The sequence below is a fragment of the Etheostoma cragini genome, chromosome 14 (genome assembly GCF_013103735.1).
Source record: "Etheostoma cragini isolate CJK2018 chromosome 14, CSU_Ecrag_1.0, whole genome shotgun sequence".
Taxonomy (NCBI): Eukaryota; Metazoa; Chordata; class Actinopteri; order Perciformes; family Percidae; genus Etheostoma; species Etheostoma cragini.
This window is the reverse complement of record NC_048420.1, coordinates 16148709-16171515: the sequence shown is the minus strand read 5'-3', so window position 1 is coordinate 16171515 and position 22807 is coordinate 16148709. Positions and strand designations below refer to the sequence as shown.

General features: G+C 39.4%; 3 protein-coding genes across 4 annotated transcripts in view; all 3 read left to right on the top strand.

Annotated features, from left to right (window-relative positions):
* Positions 1-342: 342 nt before the first annotated feature.
* On the top strand, positions 343-9007 carry ndufv1 (NADH:ubiquinone oxidoreductase core subunit V1). The gene is made up of 11 exons (XM_034892206.1): positions 343-440; positions 2114-2223; positions 2312-2394; positions 3678-3848; positions 4403-4586; positions 5485-5674; positions 5910-6122; positions 7045-7211; positions 7300-7381; positions 7493-7638; positions 8759-9007. The coding sequence occupies exons 2-11, from the start codon at positions 2119-2121 to the stop codon at positions 8828-8830; spliced, it is 1413 nt and encodes a 470-aa protein (XP_034748097.1). The 5' UTR covers positions 343-440; positions 2114-2118; the 3' UTR covers positions 8831-9007.
* An 890-nt stretch (positions 9008-9897) lies between these two features.
* LOC117956542 (oocyte zinc finger protein XlCOF7.1-like) lies at positions 9898-13102 on the top strand. Its single transcript, XM_034891629.1, has 5 exons — positions 9898-9994; positions 10499-10633; positions 10785-10900; positions 11486-11629; positions 11726-13102. The coding sequence occupies exons 2-5, from the start codon at positions 10534-10536 to the stop codon at positions 12395-12397; spliced, it is 1032 nt and encodes a 343-aa protein (XP_034747520.1). The 5' UTR covers positions 9898-9994; positions 10499-10533; the 3' UTR covers positions 12398-13102.
* Positions 13103-13923: 821 nt separating this feature from the next.
* kmt2ba (lysine (K)-specific methyltransferase 2Ba) overlaps positions 13924-22807 on the top strand; it is a 33146-nt gene continuing 24262 nt past the window's right edge. The window contains exons 1-5 of one of the 2 annotated variants that reach the window (XM_034891626.1): positions 13924-14319; positions 17602-19069; positions 19510-19676; positions 20336-20428; positions 20910-21066. In XM_034891626.1, coding sequence (XP_034747517.1) covers positions 14017-14319; positions 17602-19069; positions 19510-19676; positions 20336-20428; positions 20910-21066 — 2188 coding nt within the window. In that variant the 5' untranslated portion in view covers positions 13924-14016. The remainder of the gene's footprint in view (positions 14320-17601; positions 19070-19509; positions 19677-20335; positions 20429-20909; positions 21067-22807) is intronic. The other variant, XM_034891628.1, reaches the window with a different exon arrangement.

The window sequence follows — 22807 nt, the reverse complement described above, 5'->3', positions numbered from 1 at the left end:
AACTGCCTATGGGCAAACACACACACGCACACTGCTTATGAAAAACATAGTGCCAGTATTAAAATAAAAAGTCCTCACTGTGTAGAATGGCCTCTTTTGGTAAACATTTATATACACATTTTATACATTATAAATGTAAAATTATATTGTTGTATGTAAAATGTAACTACCGTATATCGTAAAATAGGGTATATGCCAAATAATAAATACCATATTTTACGATATATGGTAGTTACATTTTCAGCTGATCATATATAAGTTATAAGTTATTTCTGCAAATTAGTAAAGTACAGCTGTCAAATAGAGTAAACAGCACAACACGCATGCGCGCGCGCGCACACACACACACACACACACACACACACGCACACGCGCGCGCACAGCTTCCGGCCGTGTGCTCTACTTCCGTCGGTATTTCATAAACTCGGGACGTAGAGAAGGTAAGGACTGATGGTTTGTTAAGTTATATCAAAACCGTTCATCATTTAAATGCTTTTAACACAGCTGGTATTACAGTTGGTGTGAACGTTTCCGTTCATTTATTTTCAGTGTGATATATGTATGCTACGTCGTGAATCCGCGGCTTCTACTCTGACATTACAAGGTTAACAGCTAGCCAACTTAGCTTAGCGCCAGGCTAGCAGACGCTAGACCTATGATCTTGGTTGTCAGTGCGTGCATTTACATCACTTTTAAGTGAGAAAAAAGTTTATCCATAATAATTTAATTTCTTTACAAGTGTGTTGATCTGAAAAAGTACAGCTGAAGATGTAAAACATTGCTGGCGTTCGCCTTCACCTTTGTTAGTTTACGTAACTCTATGTGCCTGTGATATAATAACACAACATAGCAAGTTACACAAGATCTCTGTCCAAAACCAAAAACCACCAAAACAAGAAAAGTTAATCTAGTGTTAGACACTTTTATCATGTTAAAATGAAATGCGATTAGTGTTGAAATAGAAACAGTGTCAGCTGTCTGACACTGTTCTTGTTTAGATTCCTAATGGTTTGAATAATATGTTATGACAGTTATGAAAAAAAGGGTTTTATTACAGAAGGACTCCTGTAAAAAAATGTAACGAGTTGTTCTTAGTTGATAGGGTCATTATAATATTATGTAACAGTAATCTGTCTAGTTATGGAATATTACTGATGGAACTGATTTGTTGATGCTCTGGTTGATGAGTCCACTGGACTATTTTCAGATAGCACTCTTCAGTTTAGTTTTTTATAATAGTGCTAATACCATCCCTGAGGATTATCCATACGTTATTTGAGAAATAAGAATATGTTTTTGTATTAAACCCTTTTTTCATTTAATTAAAGGAGCCAAACTTCTCTGATGTTAAATGTTTTTTACGCACGAGCAGTACAATAACTGCATTAATAACATTTTAGTCTTAGTAAAATGTTGACTTAAATCAAGAACTTTAAACAAAAATTAGCTAGACAACAGACTCTGATGGCAACTCACAGTATTTTTTGTAAAACCATGATTGTGTCCTATTTTTTGTTAACCCTTGTGTTGTCTTCCCGTCAAAATAGAAAATCAACAATTTTGTTGATGCTTTTTATCAATGTTTTTAACTTTTTCTTGCGTTTTGTCCTCCTTTTTCAACAGCTTTGAAGCTTTTTTCCAATGTTTATCACTTTTTTTGACGTTTTCAACACCACGTAACACTAACTTATTAACTTTAGTTTTATAGTTATTTTTGGAATTTATGGTCAATAAACTTAATTTATAGGAAATTATACCTAATGTTTGAGTTAGAAAAGCAAAAATTTTGAATTATTTAGACAAAAATTAAAGGAAAGTATTTTGATGGATAATCACAGACTGGAATTTGTCAACTTTTACTCAATTCAATTTGGAAACCACTTCAATTCTTTTCAAATGCTATATAATTGAAAAAGGCACCCCAGAATTACCCATCAAAATCCCCCCAAAGAGCGATGTGTGGAATCAGTCATGTTATTTTGGTTAATTACAATCGGGTAGTTAAAAACAACATTTGTATAGGAAATCAGGTCAAATATACCCCGAGGAAAACATGAGGGTTAAACTAAAGCAACCTCTGTTTGACAGCATGTTATGGTCTGTCCTGGTGCAGGAAGGATGCTGTCCCTGTCTCGAGCAGTGGTGTGTGGGGTGGCCCGTGCTCCAGTTGCTGTCAGTCAAGGTGCAGTGACTGCTATCACCCGATTCAACAGCACAACACAGGTACAAGCCCGTATTTTGGAAAAAATTGAAATGGTAACAATAGGGTAACAATGTTAACACTGAATATGTGTTTGTCTCATATTCCCAGAGTGCTCCTAAGAAAACAACATTTGGCCCTCTTGCAGACCAGGATAGAATTTTCACAAATCTTTATGGCCGCCATGACTGGAGGTAAGTCCCCTGATGTTTTTCTCATGTGCAGTGCAAAGTCTTTGAGTTGTAGTCTGTAAGATTTGCATCTAGTTAGTTGCCGGTAAGTTCTTATCTATCAAAAAGTCAGTCGAAACAATGGTGATTGATGGGAGTTAAAGTGGGCTGGAACGATCTTTCGGTAAACTTGTAAATTAATATAACTGGGGCACCCAGATAGCTCAGTTGGTAGAGCGGGTGCCCAAATATAGAGGTTTACTCCTCAACGCAGCAGGCCCAGGTTTGAGTCCAGCCTGCGGCCCTTTGCTGCATGTCAGTCCCCCTCTCTCTCCCCCTTCATATCTTCAACTGTCCTGTCGATTAAAGGCCTAAAATGCCCAAAAAATAATCTTTAAAAAAAAACTTTAAAAATGAATATAATTGGCGGTTTTATACATCAGTGTTTCTCGTTCGTTTAAAATTACGCAAAATATCCATTCCAGTGTTTCCTCTATTCACTCATAGCAGCGCAACGCCGTAGGTCCATGCAAACGGCAATTGTCTGTGGTGAGACATTAGGTCACATGTTTGTTTTAAAAGCAGGACAGTTGCGGGCTATCTGGTGAAGATGACGTCGGTAGCCTACCGTTAGTGATCAATGCGGTAACTTGCTGCAGATCCGGTGTTCATAGCTGAGCTGGACAGTGAATATTTGGTTAAAACAAATTGGGGATGCTTTTCTGCCCTCATTGTTGTCTGTGATGCTGTGAAGACCGGGCGCCTACATTTTATTACTGCTGACTCACAATGGTGGATCAACAGACAGGAAAAGAACAGCCGCTGTGAGTCAAAAAAAAGAAACAAAAAACTAAACGTACTAAAGAAGGGCAATTAAATAATATTTTAATAATTAGTAAATACGCTACAAAGTTTTATAGTTACCGTATCAGAAGCCATTGTTCCCCTTCTCTATTGGGACCTGCTACCAATGTGAAACATAAGAAGGCATTAGTCAGCGCTGTTCAGTTACGAAAGGAACTCTGGGAGATGAGGTTCCAGAGACGTGCCTGCAATTACATCTTACCGCCAATGCCAGAAACAACACAACTTAATTTTACATATAACAACTTTAAACAAAATATCCATATTAAATTGATTTCTCGTCCTACACAATACAAATTAATGTGCTTAAAACTAAAGGAAGAATTCCAGTTATGCATGTTCTTGACCTGACAAGAAGCTTTGTTGCAATAAAACTTTATCAATAATGTCTAGAGGTAAAAAAGGACACAATCCTCACCTGCTCCTATCATCTTGTGCTTCAGGCTGAAGGGGGCGATGAAGCGTGGCGACTGGTACAAAACTAAGGAGATCCTCTTGAAGGGAGTCGACTGGATCCTCAATGAGGTCAAGGTTTCTGGCCTGCGTGGGCGAGGAGGAGCTGGTTTCCCTACAGGCATGAAGTGGAGCTTCATGAACAAGCCCAGCGATGGCAGGTCTGTGCTGAGACAGATGCACACACATCTGCTCTTATACTCTCATGTCATTTTACCAGTTTGTATTGGAAAGGAAACAGCACAGATGTCTTACACAGATTAAACCAACATTGATTTTTTTATTTATTAATTTGACCCAACATATTTGCACTGGTATCTCAAATATTGATCATATTGATTACTCAAAAAAAGTAACCAAATCTTGCAATTGGCAAAGTTTAAGATGAACAGTATTCGTTTAACATCTTTATACTTCCATAAACTTAATATTGGCATAATCTTTTCTAAACAACAGCACATTTAGTTTTCATCAAATCCATCCCCACCAACTGTTTAGGGGATGCTGTTTAAGCACTGAGTATGTGGTTTCTTATCATTTTCATTAACATTAATTCACATGGTCTCGTACAACCATCATTTCTTGTCAGCCATTAGGTGCATGAAAGCTGAAACAATTGACGAGTGCAGCTTTGACACATTAGGTGGCTCTAGCTGGTTTTGCCTGGATTAGTTTGCTCTATCGTATTTAACCAAGTTCCAATTTAATTCTTCAGGCCTAAGTATCTGGTGGTGAACGCAGATGAAGGAGAACCTGGCACCTGTAAGGACAGGGAGATTATGCGAAATGACCCACACAAGCTGGTGGAGGGCTGCCTGGTGGCTGGGAGAGCCATGGGGGCGCGTGCTGCTTATATTTATATCAGAGGAGAGTTCTACAATGAGTCTTCCAACCTGCAGGTGATAATAGACCAAATGAAACCTGAGATATACACTTTGAAATTATGATTTCTCAGGAACATTGATTTATGATTTTAGTGTCTTAAAAAATAACATGCCAGCAACATTCACACAATTTGCTATAAAATCACTAAATGTGTGCCGTAAAATCAGAAATACAAACGGATGGACTGAGTGTTTACTGAAAGGATATCTGTAGACTGAATTCTTGAGTTTGTATTTTATTTATTGATGGATGTTATACTTGAACCTTTTTATTTTAAATTGTATTTTACAATTTTGTGATAATCTTTATTACATTTTTATTCCTGTGTTGTCTTAATTCAGTTTTGACATACTGCAGGCCAAGTGCTTGTGGCTATAATAGTAGAGTTATGTACAATTCAAGGTACGGTTGTGCAACACTATGTAATAATCCATCCTGTTCAAGAGTTATTTTTTAAATATGAATATAATAATTGCTCTGGAGCTGTGGAGTCTGGATCTGTGGTTGGAGTCACCTGCTGCCTCCATGTTCCTGTTCAACATCCTCTGCTTTAATTCTCCATGTGTCTCTCTCTCTCTGTCTCTTCTCTCTCTCTGTCTGTCTATCTCTGTCTGTCTCTTTCTTCTCTCTCTCTCTTTTTTTCTGTCTGTCTCTTTCTCTCACCCCCAACCGGTCATGGCAGATGACCGCCCACCCTGAGCCATGGTTTTGCTCGAGGTTTCTGCCTCTTAAAAGGAAGTTTTTCCTTGCCTCTGTCGCCTAGTGCTCGCTCCTGTTGGGAATTGTTGGGTTTCTGTAAATAACATCACAGAGTACGATCTAAACCTGCTCTTTTATGAAAAGAGCAATGAGATAACTGTTGATGTGATTTGGCGCTATATAAATAAAATTGAATTGAATATCTGCTCATAGGTGGCTATCAATGAGGCCTATGCTGCTGGGCTCATTGGAAAGGACTGCTGTGGCAGCGGTTATGACTTTGATGTGTTTGTGATGCGTGGTGCTGGAGCATACATCTGTGGAGAGGAGACCGCTCTTATCGAGTCCCTGGAGGGAAAGCAGGGGAAACCCCGCCTGAAGCCCCCATTTCCTGCTGATGTGGGTGAGTTCTGGTACACATAAAATCAGAATCTGAAAAGTTTTTTTGTCAAAATAAATAAAATATTTATCTTATTAGTCTTCAGCTTGTACCCCTGAGTGCATTCTCACAATGGCCACATTTTCTTCAACCTACAAGTTATTTTGATCTGAACACAGAGAAATCCTGTGGGACTATTTTTCTTGCCAAATAAAATCTGTACTGTAATATGTACCTCACTTCTGCTGCTCTCTTAAAGGTGTGTTTGGTTGCCCAACAACTGTTGCCAATGTGGAAACTGTAGCCGTGGCACCCACCATCTGTCGTCGTGGCGGCTCATGGTTTCTGGGCTTTGGCAGAGAGAGAAACTCCGGCACAAAGCTCTTCAACATCTCCGGCCATGTTAACAACCCCTGCACGGTAGAGGAGGAGATGTCTATCCCTCTGAAAGACCTCATTGAGAGGCACGCAGGTACATTTGAAGCTGAGAATGTGTCACACAATGTATCCAATGTGCCTATTTGATTCTTACTATTAAGGCAAGGTTTTTGAATTAACACCTTGGGTCTTAAACTGCTGGATAGAGTGAGCTGTTTGTGATTCTTTTATGACCTGAGTTAGTAGTATAAGTTCCTTATTCCAGTAAATTCATACACTCGTCTTGTAAATAATTAAGTGAAACTGGTGGAAAGGGAATCCCTAAATGCATCATTTGTTCATCTGCACCCTGGGGGGTCATAGGCGGAAAAGATCAAAGTCCCCATATCAATAAAAAAAACTATCCATGCTGTTCTGAGTGAGATACAGGTTTCTGAATGTCCTCTGCCTTCAGTCTCTGCGTGAGCTGTTAAAAATCTGCACGGCTTTTTACGTCACTAGCCGAGGTGAGGTGTCCAACCGTAGCACATGCTAGCGCTAGCTTGTTCTCAATGGCAAAACACTGTTACAACACAACCTAGTTCACCATAATCTACAAAACAACTACTTACATGTCCCTGTTCTGCAGGTATTCTACAAGTGCCCCTTGTTTAGAAGACATCTCCCAGCTAATCCTGCCTTGTACTGACCAAAGTTGGAGAAAAAGTTATCTAGCTGATGTGATCTTACCTAGATACTACGCATATGTGACTCCCAACAAAGATAGTATAGCTCACTCTGTAGCTAAAACAAGTGATATATATCTCACTCTGTAGCTAAAACAGAGACCTAAACACACAGGGTGAAAACAGGATCTGCAGCAATATGCGGTATAACAAAAATATGGTGTACAACCTCAAAATACAATTATGAAACTGAAAATGAGAAGAATAAGGGGGCTTTAAGATGACTTGACATAAGAACATCCTAAACGCACTTACTTTTAAACTTAATTTTAACAAAAATCTGTTTGGTAGGTGGAGTGCGTGGTGGTTGGGATAACCTTCTGGCTGTAATCCCCGGTGGCTCCTCAACACCCCTTATTCCCAAGAAGGTCTGTGAAGAAGTACTGATGGACTTTGATGGCCTCATCCAGGCTCAGACTGGTCTGGGGACAGCTGCACTTATAGTCATGGACAAATCTGTAAGTTCTTGACCTCTGCTGACTAATTCATTGCGCATAAAGAAATCATTAAACATCTGTAACATTGGTGGATGCATGTTTTTGGCAGACTGACATCATCAGAGCCATCGCCCGTCTGATTGAGTTCTACAAGCATGAGAGTTGCGGCCAGTGCACACCCTGCAGAGAAGGTAAGTGCCACTGCAGTGTCATTTCAGGCACTGAAAGTGTCAACCCCCATTGGGTTTTTCAGTGTTCTATAATACCTCTAACTAACTTTTTCTTTTGATCTGTTTCTGCAGGAGTGGACTGGATGAATAACATGATGTGGCGTTTTGTAAAAGGTGATGCACGGCCATCAGAGATCGACATGATTTGGGAGCTCAGTAAGCAGATTGAGGGACACACAATCTGTGCCCTTGGAGATGGTGCAGCATGGCCAGTGCAGGTACACCCATGTACTGTCATAATGCATTTCGTACTAACAGGATCATTGGAAAAATGAAAGGGGGACTCTGGGACATGAATGAATTGACATTTTGCAGACTCCATTTTGTTGTATTGCTTTTTTTTTTTTTTATTACATTATTTTATGCATCCCCATTGAAGGTGGACAAAGATCACTGTAGAAAGCAATCTATTTATTTGATAGATTTATGTCTGGGATGTTGTATTGGATTGCATTAGAAATAGTTAGGTGTTAGTTAGCTAGAAATATGAACTTTCATCATGAAACCATAACCTCAAAATTAGTGCTGGGAATCTCTGGTCACCTCACGATTCGATTCCGATTCAGAAGCTAACGATTCGATTTATGTACATTACCATGCGTGGTTTAAAAAAACAACAACATATAAATCCTAAGAGTTTATATAAATCCTAGATTCTGACATATATAATATTTGTCACACACAAATTTTTATGAAATATATATTTCTACTGAAGTTTTTATTTTGTAGTTATTCCATGCTTAAGCCTTAAACATGCTTGTGAAAGTTACCTTCTCTCACAGTAATCTTCCATGTCAGAGGCCCAGTCATGATTAATGGTGGAAAATTGGATTCTTAGAACACGAAACATAAGGTGGTCAGATGTAATGTGATAAAGTAGATGAACAGCCTATATGCGTTTTGCCTAATGGGGGGGGGGGGGGTCTGCACTCTTGCCTAAACTAAAGTTGTTGTCTTTTATTCCATCCTCTTTAGTCACTGTTTTCTGATTTGTACATGTCTGGAGACAGTAGCTTTTAAATAAAAATCAGCATATAAAAAAATAATAATAATAATTAACTTATCAGAATCGAGCATCAAATTGTTCTAGAGAGAATCGCAATGCATCTAAGTATCAATTAATTTTCCCACCCCTACTCAAAATAAAACTTGAGGTCCTTTCTGCCATGTGTATTTCATTCTGAACATTAAACCTTTACCACAGGAATTAACACATCATTAACATCACTTTTATGTAATAAATATACACTGACGTTCTGTTTGTGATGTAGCCCCGGTTATTGTTCTGCATTATTAATGTACTATTTCCCTCTGTTTTTGTCTTTTCTGGGTTTTCAGGGATTGATCAGGCACTTCAGGCCTGTGATGGAAAGCCGAATTGCTGACCACCAGCAGCAGGCCAGGGCTTAAATGGCTTCTCTCAACTCCTTGAACTAGTTCTTCTGCCTCATTTGCTCTGAACCACGTGCTTGCATTATTGACAAATTATTTAAAGCGATAATGTTCCGTCTTACTCATCAAATGATGTGTTGATGTGTCTGCCTTGTCTGATTAAATTACCAATAAAATTCTATGACCCTTAAACTAGACTTCTGTTTTTGTAGTTTTTACTCTGTTTTTATTTGTAGAAAATTGTGGAAAGGAACAACTAACAATAATAATTTTGTTTATTTTTTCCAAATGAGTAGTCTCAGTTGAATAGTCAAATGTCAATGTTTTTTCTTCTCTCCTTCCCTTTTTTGATGTTTTCAGTGTGTAGGAATTAACAGCTGACAGTAATCTTTCTTTAGCAGAATGTTTAACACATCCAGGTGTAAACACATATGTTAAAAAGGTGTGTGTGTGTTTGTGTATATATATAATATATGTATATTTATATACACACACATTTCATGTCTTAACACGTCTGGTTTATACAGTACTCTGCATAAGTCTTAGGCAGTTGTGCTATGCTGTAATAAAAAAATAAAAAATGCTGTAATATAAGAATACTTTCAAAATTATAAAGATTCTTTATTTTCATCAATTCAATATCAATTTACCCAAAAAAAATCTAAATAGTTGGTTGTTTCTGTGCATAGTTGAGTCGCTTGGCCTTGTTTCTAAGTCTGAGGTATGGCTTTTTGGCTGCAACTCCTCCAAAAAGACCACTTCTGGCCACACATCTCCAGACAGTAGATGGGTGTACCTGGGGATGCTGGTTTGAAGGCAAAGGGTAGTAATTAACTGTGATTTAGCTCACTTTGCATTTTGTAAATTGATAAAAATAAACAATCGTCATTTATATTTTTGAAGGCATTCTGAGTTTACAGCACTTTCTCACACCTGCTTAATACTTTTGCACAGCATCTTGCACAGTACTGTGTATAGTCACCAAATGATATAAAACATGGTTTCACCTTTAGTAAGAAGGTATGTGGCCTGAAGGATACACCCCACCACAAATGCAACCAAGACAAAACTACAATTCCATAATATCGCGATATCTCCGTGATTGTCAGACCTTTCCACGTGATGTGGGTACTGGGCAGAATAATTCACTGCGGCTTCGAATCGGTAGACGTCTCTCTTACGGTAAGAAATGGATGCCTTTATTGATTGTTTACAAAGACATCATTTAAAACGATTCATAGTTTTGCATATATGTGCATGCGGTTCAAAGTGCAAAGGTACAACACAAACGTAAGCACACGGTAATACGATTTAAAATATAGTTAGAACGATCACAGTCGACGCGCATTCAGTTGCAGCTGTGCTTGGTGATGACCAGACTCCGTTGCCTCCGTTCTCCTTTTAACTAGCTCTGGCCTAACGTTAGCAGTTTTGTATAATCTTTATTTTATAACTAGTATGTCTTAAGGAAAATACAAAAAGCAGCATCTCGTGAGGCGTTTATCTATTTGTAGAAAATGTAACATGCTTTTTAATTATTCCAATCTCTAATCTTTGATTATAGTTATCTTAACGCTGCGTCTGCAGCCTGTCATCTCCTGGAGCCTGTTCAGCTTTGCCCGCTGACATTATATGTATGATAAATGTTCAGTTTGTCTACAACAACAGTGTGTTTCTATGTTACAGCTCCACGTGGCCTAGCGGTGTCTGAAAACATCAACATGGAAATGTTGAAGATAGAGCAAGTCATTGTTGGGAGTGAGAAGAGAGCCACTTCAGCAGAGAACAAATCAGAGCCCGGCGTCGCCCCTCTGCAATCCTGTAAGTTAACACACTTCCTACGACATGCTGTAAACTTAATTCTAGTCTAAGTTGTCAACACAACAGTCATAGTATGCATTTTTATTTAATATATTCCGCCTATAACGTTGTAACTGATCATGAAGCATATTGTCATCTCATTGTGATGCAGATCAGCATGAGAGTCTGCAGTGTTTTCAGTGCTTCATCACTTTCTGTAACTCCAAAGCCAAGGAGAGACACATGAGGAAGAGTCATCGGGACCAGTACAAACAGCATCTGCAGCAGGTGGGGGAAAGCAGACTGAGGTAGTAATACAAACTCAGCAATGTATAACAACGAGGTTGATTTGTATTGCTCCAACTGAAGAGTTATTGGTTCGTCTATAAAAACATGAGAAAATAGAAAAAAAATGCTCATTACAATTTCCCTTAAAGAAGATGAATGTGTTCAATAGGTTGTGTTGTCCGACCAACAGTAAAAAAATAAAAATAAAAATACAAATACATTTATTAGGATAATTGAAAACAAAAGCAAATTATGAATGAGTTAATCAACAAATTGTTTAAGTTTGAGTGATTATTTGTCTGTGAATTGCAACTGCAGTGTAAAGATGGAGGCTTTGTAGATTAGAGTCAGGCACTGGTATAAATGCAAAGGTTCTGCATAATTTAGTCTTTTTGCACATAATATTATTTGGGATGAAAGTGAAGATGTAATTTGGTTTGAAAATATCTCAGAAAAGAACAACTTTAGAAGATGTTCTTCAGTTGACTATTGTGAAGACCTTCATTCTTTAAAAAAAAATAAAAACAATAATGCCTTGAGTTAAGATTTCATATTTTTAACCAATTTCTGGTCATCATTTTACAGACTGATACAGTCTTCACTTGCTATAAGTGTGACAAGAGCTTCTCCTCCTCTGATGAGCTCAGCCAGCACCAGGCCACCCACAGCAGAGAGGAGAAGCCCTTCCTTTGTCCTTACTGCCAGAAAAACTTCTTTACCTTCACTGAGGTGAGGGCACAGCACGATACATGTTAGTCTCTTATTTTGTGCTTGGAAACTCATACAATAAGTTGTTGTGTATGATGATTGTTAAATGTCTTGCAGCTGAACAAACACAGGCGACATGAGTGCATAGAACGACAGTGTCCCTGCAGGGACTGTGGCGCCTTGTTCCCCAGTCCTTCGCGCCTTCGCGTGCATCGCATCGCCGTGCACCCTCACGACCCCATAGTGTCTGATGACATCAACACCTACCACTGCTGCAAATGTAGTCGTGGTTTCCCGACAGAAGAGGAGCTCATGCAGCACCAGGAGAGATTTGCCAACGATGTAAACTGTGACGTTAAGCCACAAGGCAAAAAACGGGGGCGTAAACCCAAACACGCAGCACAACGAGGAGTGGTTGAGAGCAAGAAGATCAAACAAGAAGAGGGAGCAGAGGGATGCCCCTCCAGTGAGCTGCAGCCAGAGCTCAAGATTCCTTGTTCTGAACCAAATTGTGACCTTTTATTCCCTTCTGTTGCAGCCCTGCGGGCACACAAAAGGGAGGCACATGTGATTCCCCTTTGCAATGCTCACACATGCACAGAGGGTGATGAGAGCTATGCTCGGCCTGAGCAACTTAAAGCACACATTGCCATGGATCACCAAACTGAATACACCTGCCCGACCTGTGGAAAAGACTTTGCACAAGAGAGCACCCTAAAGATCCACCAGAACACCCACACTGAGGAGGCAGCAGAATTTATTTTAGAGAATATGTGGGGAAATGACTAACTTCATCCTACACCATTCAGTTAAATGATTGTCAATCTTTCATACCATAATCTGTTAAGTGTAGGTAGAATGTTTTATGTGAACATTTTAGTTTTTGAAGCAGGTTTATGAAAACTATGAAATAAAGGTTGATTCTGAAATGCTGTTTTCAATTGCTTTTAGAAAGACACCCTACACTATGTACAGATCTGAACATAATGTGATTCAGGTCCGCCATAAGCTTGTGTCGCAAGGCCCTTTTTGCTGTCAATATTACCTCTACTGTACCTGGAATGTTTTAACAAAAACATTTTTTTATTAATGTAGACTAACTAGCTAATTCTCCCTCAAATGTGGGAATGTTTTTTATTTAACTAACATTTTCAGGATCTACAAAAGTGAGAATTACACGGAGAATGAGAGTCCTATACATCTTGAAATCCAAAATCTGCAAAATGAGCCAGTTAATAGGACTCTGTACTAAGGAACTTTTAATAATATCACCTACAAGTCTTGTTTTTCCTCTCAAAAAGTAAGTAATTGTTGCATTAAAAAGTTGCTGGGGTGTCTGTCTGTCACTTTGTGTCTGTACAGCCACTAGTGAGTGGAGTCTTAAACCAGATTACTGTGTAAATTACATGGTATAGATAAATGTTTTTCTGGCCTGTTTCTGACACTTGTTTAAGGTAATCTGCCCTTTAAAAAAAATCTATTATAACGGGGAACAAAAAATTACTGAAGATTCAGCAATATTTATTAATAAACAAATGTAACAAAGTTGAAATGGCTTTTACACAACTGACATTGGAATACTGTGTATGCTAACCTGCGGCTTCTTGATTATAACAAATATCCCCCAAAATGTAATCAAAGATTGATGTGGATGTTTGCTTCTATAATGTAGGCTACAAAACTTCTAAAAGCTACATTTGTTTCTGTTTTGTTCTCCCCCAAAATTGTCAAGACGTTAGTTTTATTATTGACAAAACAATGACTTTTTTGCCTACTATCAAGTAGTGTAAAGTAACAGAGTAGATTTACTCATTTTACTTAAGAACAATGAGGTTCTTGATGTTCCGCTTTACTCTAGCATTTCCATTTTATGCTGCTTTATATTTCCACTTCATTACATTTCTGAGGAAAATGTGGTACATTTTACTCCACTACATTTATTTTAGTAACTATACTTTGGAGTTTAAGATTTACATGCAAAACATAAACGTTCATAAAATGTGCTGTACAACACACAGGGGACATTCTGAATAATTAGTACTTTAATTACATTTGGCTGTTTGCTTTTGCATGCAGGCCTTGTACTGAAGTATTATTTAATAACGTTTTTTTCACTTTGACTTAAGTATATGACCTGAATAGTTGTACAATCGTAATTCAACAATAAACACAATAATTATCAAAACATTTACACCTGATACGCCTATAAAGAAAATGGTTCTAGAGAAGCGACGCCGCCCAGTGTTTCGACTAGAGGTCGTCCTGGGACGCCGGAGAAGTTCGTTTTCCCATGATGCACCTGTGGTTCCTTTCTATCTCGCGCCTTTGCCTCTGCGCAGTCCATCTTGCTTCTCGCATCGCCGCTGTCACCCTCTGCCAGCTCGCTTTCCGTGTTGTTGTAGTAAATAATGGCGGCATCGGGAGGCGGATTATCATCTCCCGCTACTGTCGCGGGCTTGAGCACCCAAGCGCCGGCCCGGGCTCGCTTCCCTGGTCGGCCTTGCACGAGACGCAGCAGGCTGCGGTCGGAGAAACGTAACAAACTCGGAAGGTTTGGCTCGGACGTCGGGGATCTACCTACCGAAGGGCCGAGGCCCGTAAACATCGGCCTTGCGTTGAGTGAGGACCCGTACCTCCTGCGCCTGCTCGGTGTGGTGGAGAAGCACAGGAGGCAGAGAGATGCGGGGTTTGACTCCAGCAACAGTGAAGAGGTGAATACGCTAACTCTAGCATTGATAACTAGATTGGTAACACTACGCATAATGGGACACATGAAGCCATTTTGTTCAAAAGAACGACATTTAAGAGAATCTGTTTGTTACTTACAAAAAGTATTTAAGCTAACATAGAGCTAGTTAGCGGTAACTTAGCTTGCAAACACTAACCCTAAATAGGCATTGTAGCTAGCCGTCTATCTGCAGGGTATGCTTGGTTGACCTGTGAATATTTTGTCGTCCTGCTTCTACAGGTATTAATAGTTAATTGATTGTTTTGAAGTTGCAAGAGACACACACACGCAAAAACACACACGGATATCGGCGTCCGTCCAGCTGAGGTTGAATGCATCTAAGAACCTTGGCGGAAACTTTGGCGGTATGATACTAATCGTGGACGCGTTTTGTTGTGGAAACGAGTAAATGTCTTTGTTTAACGATATTAATCCCCTGACACATTTTGTTGCGTTGAAGTTCCAACACTGTGCGGACATGCACAGGCTAATAATCTTTTCGTAGGTGAAACGTCGCTGGTGCTAACTTGAGGATCACACTCCACGTTGGAGCTGTCAGCTGATCGCTCGGTGTTTTGAACGTGGGAGTAACGTTACCTAGACTTTATAATCAAAAAGCTAAATTTCGACCACACACACACAGACAGATACATCTTGCCCTGTGCCTTTTTATAAAACCTAATTTTATGTTTACATTCATCAGTCCCATCATGCATCTCCCTTTTAATGTTATTGATGTGAACGTTAAGCAAACGGGTAATCAACCAATCCTAACTTTTTTACATGGATTTAGGTCAGTCTGTTTTACAGAAAGAGTTGGGTTCTCACTTAATAGTCTGCATGCTGCAACAAAAGCACACTCATGTTGCTTGCATAGGATTTGACACAAATCATGATTTATTGCAAAGTTCTATTCCACCTGCTGATTAACATGTATGAGTAGGCTCTAGGAACTGAGGTTGACTTTTTCACAGTATTGGAGTGATGTAGCCAAGGTGAATATGCCATAACATTTTAATTTCAGTGGCATATTCAACATTGACAAAAGCCTAGAAAGGCACGCAGACATTTAAAACGGTGTTGTTTTGTCCCATATTATTATATATATATTTTTCAACATATTTTGTGGGTATGCTAGACCAAAGGTTATAGATGCTCTGTGCACAACTTTGCTCTGGAGTCATTTATAATGAGACATAAACATTACACGACAAATGAGGAGGACTTGAATCTACCACACTGTTAAGGTTGTTAAAAATACCAATACTTTAAAACTTACTTTGATACCACGTGTTAAAAACAATACAGCCTCCCTTACTTAAAGCATCGAAAGTACCAAAATGAAACAAATAAAGTGATTTTCACCCTAGGCTGCGAAGATAAAACGGGGAAGAAAATCAACTGGTCCTCGATCTGTCACTGTTCTTCAAAAAGCAGGCTAGAGTTAGCCATGGCAAGTCCAAAATCAGAGAAAAATAAATGAATACTAAATGCAATTATGATGACATATAAAGAATGTGTTGGCCTACAAGGTAGGGAAAACATTAAAGAAAATATGTATGCTATTTTGTGTGCCTAGGATTTTGTTAATCTTTTGCCGTGGTATTGAATATTGTTTTTATTTTACTAGTGTTTCATGGTTTTAAAATTCTTGTGACAACCTTTCACTGTGTTCATATTTTCAGTGTTTCTTCATAAAAGCCAGTGTGTTAGATATCATTAACTTCTAAGGTCGGCGTCTGCTTGTAGCTCCATCCAGACTGGGTGGTGATAAAAATGATAAAATGCGAAATTGGATCTAATCATATTATTTAATCTCCTGAGCAGGGGATTTAGTGTCTGACATCAGTCGGACTTCACTGATGCAATCCCTTCAGAGTGGACTGTAAGAGAGTCACATGGTTCATGCTAAAGCTTGTGGGTGCTGTTTAACTGGAGTACCACACTTTACATAGTGCCACACACTCATGTGCTCTGCCGTGGTTTGGCATAGATATCAGTAGGGGGTTTCATTGCTGACAGATATACTGTATATATATTTATGAGCATGAAGATGGATGCAAGTAATTGTAAGTCAAGTTGAAATCGGCTGTTTTGTGCAATCTTTGCACCTGACGTACACAGGTATGTGAATGAGAGGATGATTGAGGCTGACTGTTCTAAAGGGTCCGTTTAAACATTTGTAGCAATGGTGTTTGAATGTATATTTCAACAACTCACTGATGTTTTAATATTACTTTTAGGGGTGAACTAGGCTAAAATGCTGTTTTTAATCCAACTATAGCTTGAGTGCTACACTCCTGATTTATTACGAAGAAAATATTTTCACTTATTACACTGACAATTAGACACCTGCAGTGATGGTGCACTGGCGAAAAAATCCGCTAAGTTATTTCATAAGTGGACTCACAGATTGAAACCAAAATCTGCTTCATTCATTACCTCAGCATTGTACTGGGCCATATTATCAGCAGGGCTGGCTGATACCTGATTATGGAATGGAATTAAGTCATGTAAAATAGTAAAATCCTTTTTGGAAAAGTTTGGGAGAAGTCATTTGATTTTGTTGCGAAATGTAAATAATTTTTGCAGTAATCTTCTGTAGATAACCTTCCCCGCTCTTGGAAATTAAGGGGAGTAAGGGCGAAAATATGCCCCAAGAAATTTCAGCATGCCCCTAAAAAATGCGTGTGTGTGACAATAACATAACATAACAACAAAAGAGCAATTACAAAATAGATACATCAGTTTAACATAAAAACACAACAATAGTGGCTATTAGCTTTCAAATAATAAATCAAATGAAAGTATTACAAAATCCCAAACTAAAAATATCAACTTTGACCACTGTACTCTCCTGGTGGACATCCACCTCTAGCTGATACTGAGCTATTTTAGTCATCAAACATGTCTGACAATTACTAATAAAACAGTGGAGGCTACAGGTACACACACACACACGAGCATCTGCTGAACCCATGTATTATCATTGTTTGAATCACAATACTGTAGTAATAGTTTAATTTGCTCTATATTATGGGAATGCTGGATGTTTAAGAAATTATTTATGCTTGTAATTGTTTTTTGTTCAATGTCAATTCTATTTCATAGAAAGTTCCATCATAATTCAGCTTTGTGCTATATTATGACGATAGTGTGTGTTTTTGTTCTGTAGCTGATGGTGTACAGCATACATGTCTTCATTTAAACATGTCCAAATGTATTATAGCCTGGTAAAGTTTGTACGTTCTATGTTTTTCTACAGGAGGATGTTTTCACTGGATTTGGGACCACAACAGTTTGTCCACAAAAATCTCCTCAGTCGTCATTACTCAGCCAAGCAAAGCCTCCCCAAGCTTCAGAACTTTCTCTTGGAGAAAAAGCAAAGCCTATCTTTGGAAAAATTATACCCAAGACCCCAAAACCGTCTCTTATTGGAAAAATTGTACCAAGGATGCCTAAAGAAGGCCTGGGTGTCAAAGAGAGCCCATCAAAAGACAAAGAAATACCCAATGTGGTAATTACACTACAAGGCAAGCAGGTAGCTCTCACTGCAGAAACCAAACATGCAGGCGAACAGGCCTCAGCTAGACAGAGCAGTACTAGATCAGCTGACTTTATCAGGAAAGCAGGAAAATCAGTAGTTACAGACAGGAGGCAAAATCAAACGGCCAATACCTCAGCTGGTGGCTCAGAGAAAGCTTCCGAGGTGAAAGAACGAGGCGAGGTGACAGAGGACTCGGACACAGACCAATCCCAGCCACAGAGATCTGTGAGATGCACAAAGGGGTTTCGAAGTGGGTACACCAGACGCACATCGCAAGCAGTCACATCCTTTCGCAAACGGCGGAGGAGGAGAATGGCCAAGGGTATGGGTGCCTCCCCAGAGGCTGGAGCTGAGGCCGGTGCCCAAAGTGGAGAAGAGGCAGCAATGCCCCTTGAGTGTAAAGCCACAAATTCCCCCGATAAAAGAATACAGAAAAGACAACGCAAACGGTCTTTGTTTGGGCACAAGCGAAAGGCACCAAAGAACGTTCCAGAAATGAAACGTCCAAAAATTCCTCGTAATCGCACTAGGCATGTTTATTACGCATATGTCCCAGAGCCTATTCCAGCCACACCGATGGCGGACATGAGCGAGCAGCAGCCGCTAGGTCACAATATCACTCTATCCGAGGGTAAGCCGAGCTCGTTTCCAGTCCAGCAGAGCTCACACAACTCTTCCACTCCTGTAATGAGCGCACGGTCCTCCCGCGTTATTAAAACTCCAAAGAGGTTCTTGGACGAGGAAATGATTCCCTTTCCAAAGGGTTCTCTTTCAACATGGCTGAAAAGTCAACAGAGAGAGGACGAAAAACCAAGTCCATCGGGTCACGAGTCAAGCTATGATGGCAACTTGCTGCAGTCAGACAGTGAATGTCTATCTGTGGCCGAAAGCCCATCTGCAGTGACAAAGTTGTCATCAAAGCCCAGGTCAGGCACGAGCCACCTAGAGATCTACAAGAACCTCAAGAAACTGACCTTGAAACTGGCGGAGAAAAAGAAAGGCCACGCCGACACGGATTATACGCATCGGGGCGACGGTTTGACGTCGCATGTCAGGAAGAGGCGTAGGTCAAAGCTCACGATGGAAGAGATGGACTCTCCCGGCGTTGTGAGGAAACTAGCCGTGGTGGTGAATGCTGATGTGGAAGCGCCCTCACATTTGCCATCAGGAGATACGGAAAACAACAGTAAGTGTTGTTTCTTCTTTTTGTGTTATAAGTCATGAAGATCTTGCTACTTAATCTTTGCTGTCTTTTTTTACTTCTTTTTTATTTTTTTATTTTTTTTACACAAAGAACTGCTCTCTCATGGAACAGTAAGATGTTTTTGTAATTGAATTAGCGTTAAAATTAGGAAAAATGTCTGCAGAGGCTTTTGTTTTTGGTTATTTCTTTATTATTAATGCAATCTTTAAGCTGTTGTAGCCACATCAATATGGAAAAAGACTGGAAAAATTGAGAAGGGCGGCAACATTTCTGAAGTATCTTGGAAATTGTAAAGAGATAATTTTACAAATTTGAAATGATTTGTGTCCCTGTTCAATTAATAGGTGTGTTTTTAATAGTTAAGAGGTGTTTGTTTGTACATTATGTAACCAGAGTTGCTTTATTCACGCTGTTTGGTACAGATGAAGCAGGAGGCATGACTGGGGACTGTCATGAGGCGTCGGAAGTCAGTGGGCCCAGCCATCGAATTGGTCTCAGTGGAGCTAATAAGAAAATGCTCCACCTGCTGAAGAAAGCCAAAGTGCAGCTCTTCAAGATTGATCAGCAGAAGCAGCTCAAGCTGTCACAGGTAAGAATCAAACATCCAGAAAACTGAAATGAAAGTTGTAATTGTACATGTAACATTTTTCTTAGGGCTGCACACTTAATAAAATTTTAATCACGATTTTGGCTTCCCAAGACCAAATTTGCATGATCGAGCACTAAATTGGTTAACGTTACCTGCTGTGTATCGTGTTATTAGTGTTCACTAGCGTGACATGCAGCAATGTTTCTGTTACCTCTAACGTCGGTTTTGTAGCACCAGAGAGCAACGCAGGCATTTAAGTTGCACCGTAATGTGGTACCAAAATCCTTGTTGATATTTTGTCCGGTAGATAACGGGCATACAACATACATACATACGTACATACAACTTCAACATAGACAAGAGGAATGTGGCTTAATACGGACGTGAAAGCAGTTATAAATAGCCTATGTGACAATAAAATTAGTTTTGGATAAAATCAACAAATAATCGTGATAATTAATCGAGATCTTAATATTTATCAAAATAATCATGATTATCATTTTGGCCATAATCGTGCAGCCCAAATTTGTCTTGTCTTATTTTAGTCTGAACTTTACAGGTCACATTGTAAATAACTTTGCTGTTTTAGGGAGGTATAGTAACATATTGATAGCATCTCTTACATACAACTTGTTTTTCTTCCTCGTCTGGGCCGATAGTTGGGCTCCAGAGAATCACGAGTGCCAGTGAGTGGGAGAAGGAGGAGAAGGAGGAGGAGAGTTGGTGTATCGCTCAAAGATATCAGTCCTCAGGTAATACTTTCAAATTAAAACTCTGCATTGCTATGTTGTCTCGTCTGGGTTTTGAATAAAGCAGCATCAGTCCACTGCATTTGTTGCAATCACATGTTTAGGATCTTACTGATCTTTGATCTTTTTGTCATTTGGTCTGTTTATTGTGTGCTCGGGAGGATTCCCTCTATAACTCAGGCTGCCATGTGTTTTTGGTGCTGGCGGTCATGAGAAAAAAAAACTGTTTGAAATATGCGGTGTAAGGGTGCCATAAGGAAAAACGTATGCTTTGATAGATAATGTAGTGAAAAACCATTATAAGCTTTATTTGTGAATCACCTTTAAAAAAACAAACCATCAATCAATAGAGAAACAAGACAGTAACAGTACCTCAGTGGTAAAGGCAAATTACGCCTGAAATATATTGATTTGTTTTTTTTATTTTGCACTTTAAAATAAGCAGTGTTTAATTTCACGATATTTATTCTGCGTTTGTGTGCAGGAACAGCCGCTGGGTGGTCCGAGGATCAAACATGTGTGTCGGGCAGCAGCAGTGGCTTTGGGGCAGCCCCGTGCCATGGTGCCAGATGATATCCCCAGACTTAGCGCCTTGCCACTTCACGAGAGAGAGGGCATCACCTTTTCCCCCGCAGCAGAAGGTACAGCGCATCTACATGTGTTGTTTTTATGCAAAATGCAGAAGTTAACTTCTCTGAGGCTTTACTTTGATGGTGATGAACACCTCACTGCATTTTGCATCGCACAGTGTATGTGCAACCATTTTTTAATTGAGGTTTATTAAGCAAAGCACTGACATTTTACGTCAGTCATGGTCATTTCACGTGCATTCACGGTAAATGATGACATGAAGGAAATAAATTGAAGCTACTAACAAATATGCCCAATGGGTTTGTTCTGTGTTAAACTCTCTCCCTGGTAAGAATCTCGTTGAAATGTCCAGAAACTGACACAGAATACAAATGAGGAGGACGTAACCACAGTAGTACAGGGTAAAAGCAGGTTTCAACACAGAAAAGACCTAAGAAAGTATTAAAAAGTCTTACATTTTTATTGACAAAAGTCTCACGTAGTCTTTGTTGTCTGCTGTAGACAATAATGTTATTTATAAAATGGTTTTCTATCTGACTGAGGAGGAGGACTGTCAGTCAGCACTATCACACCTGTACCTAGGAAGTCATCAACTAATAATAAGCAAGTGTTGGTTTTTGCGAAAAATTAAAGATTTCTAATTGGTTTATTAGTCATCCATTTTATGACATATATACATCCAGGATGCATTAATTACATATATTAAATAATTAGAAATGATTGCAGGGTTTTCTCTGGCATTATAAGGTTAAGGTGCAGCACCCAAGCCGTTTTGTGCACCACCTGCAGTGGGGAGAAGTATTTGTCAAACTACATGCTTTTTAAGTAGGAAAACTTGCAAAATCAGCAGAGGTCTGTAATTTTTATCATAGGTACACTTCAGCTGTGAACGACGGAATCTAAAACAAAAATCCTGAAGATCACATTGCATGATTTTTAAATAATTAATTAGTATTCGGATAACATAAGTATTTGATCACCCAGTAATAATTACGTCTCTCGCAGATCGGTTAGTTTTTCTTTAAGAAGCCGTCCTGTTCTCCACTCAGTACCATTATTAACTGCACCTATTTGAACTTCTTACCTGTATAAAAGACACCTCTCCACAATGGCCAAGACCAGACAGCTGTGGAAGGATATCAGGGATAAAATTTGTAGAACTGCTCAAGGCTGAGATGGGCTACAGGACAATAGGGAAGCAACTTGGTGGCAACAACTGTTGGCGCAATTATTAGAAAATGGAAGAATTTCAAGAGGACGGTCAATCTCTCTCAGTCTGGGGCTCCATGCAAGATCTCACCTCGTGGGGCATCAATGATCATGAGAAAGGTGAGGGATCAGCCCAGAACTACACGACAGGACCTGGTCAATGACCTGATGAGAGCTGGGACCACAGTCTCGGAGGAAACCATTAGTAACACACAATGCCGTCATGGAGTAAAATTCTGCAGCGCACGCAAGGTCCCCCTGCTCAAGCCAGTGCATGTCCTGGCCCAATGGAAGTTTGCCAATGTGTTTGGAGGAAGAAGAAGGACCAATATAGTAGTAGTAATAATAATAATAATAATAATAATAATAATAATAATACAACCCCAATAACACCATCCCAACTGTGAAGCATGGAGGTGGAAATATCATTCTTTGGGGATGCTTTTCTACAAAGGGGACAGGACGACTGCACTGTATTGAGGGGAGGATGGATGGATGTATTGCTACAATGTACACTCACCGGCCACTTTATTAGGTACCCCATGCTAGTAACGGGTTGGACCCCCTTTTGCCTTCAGAACT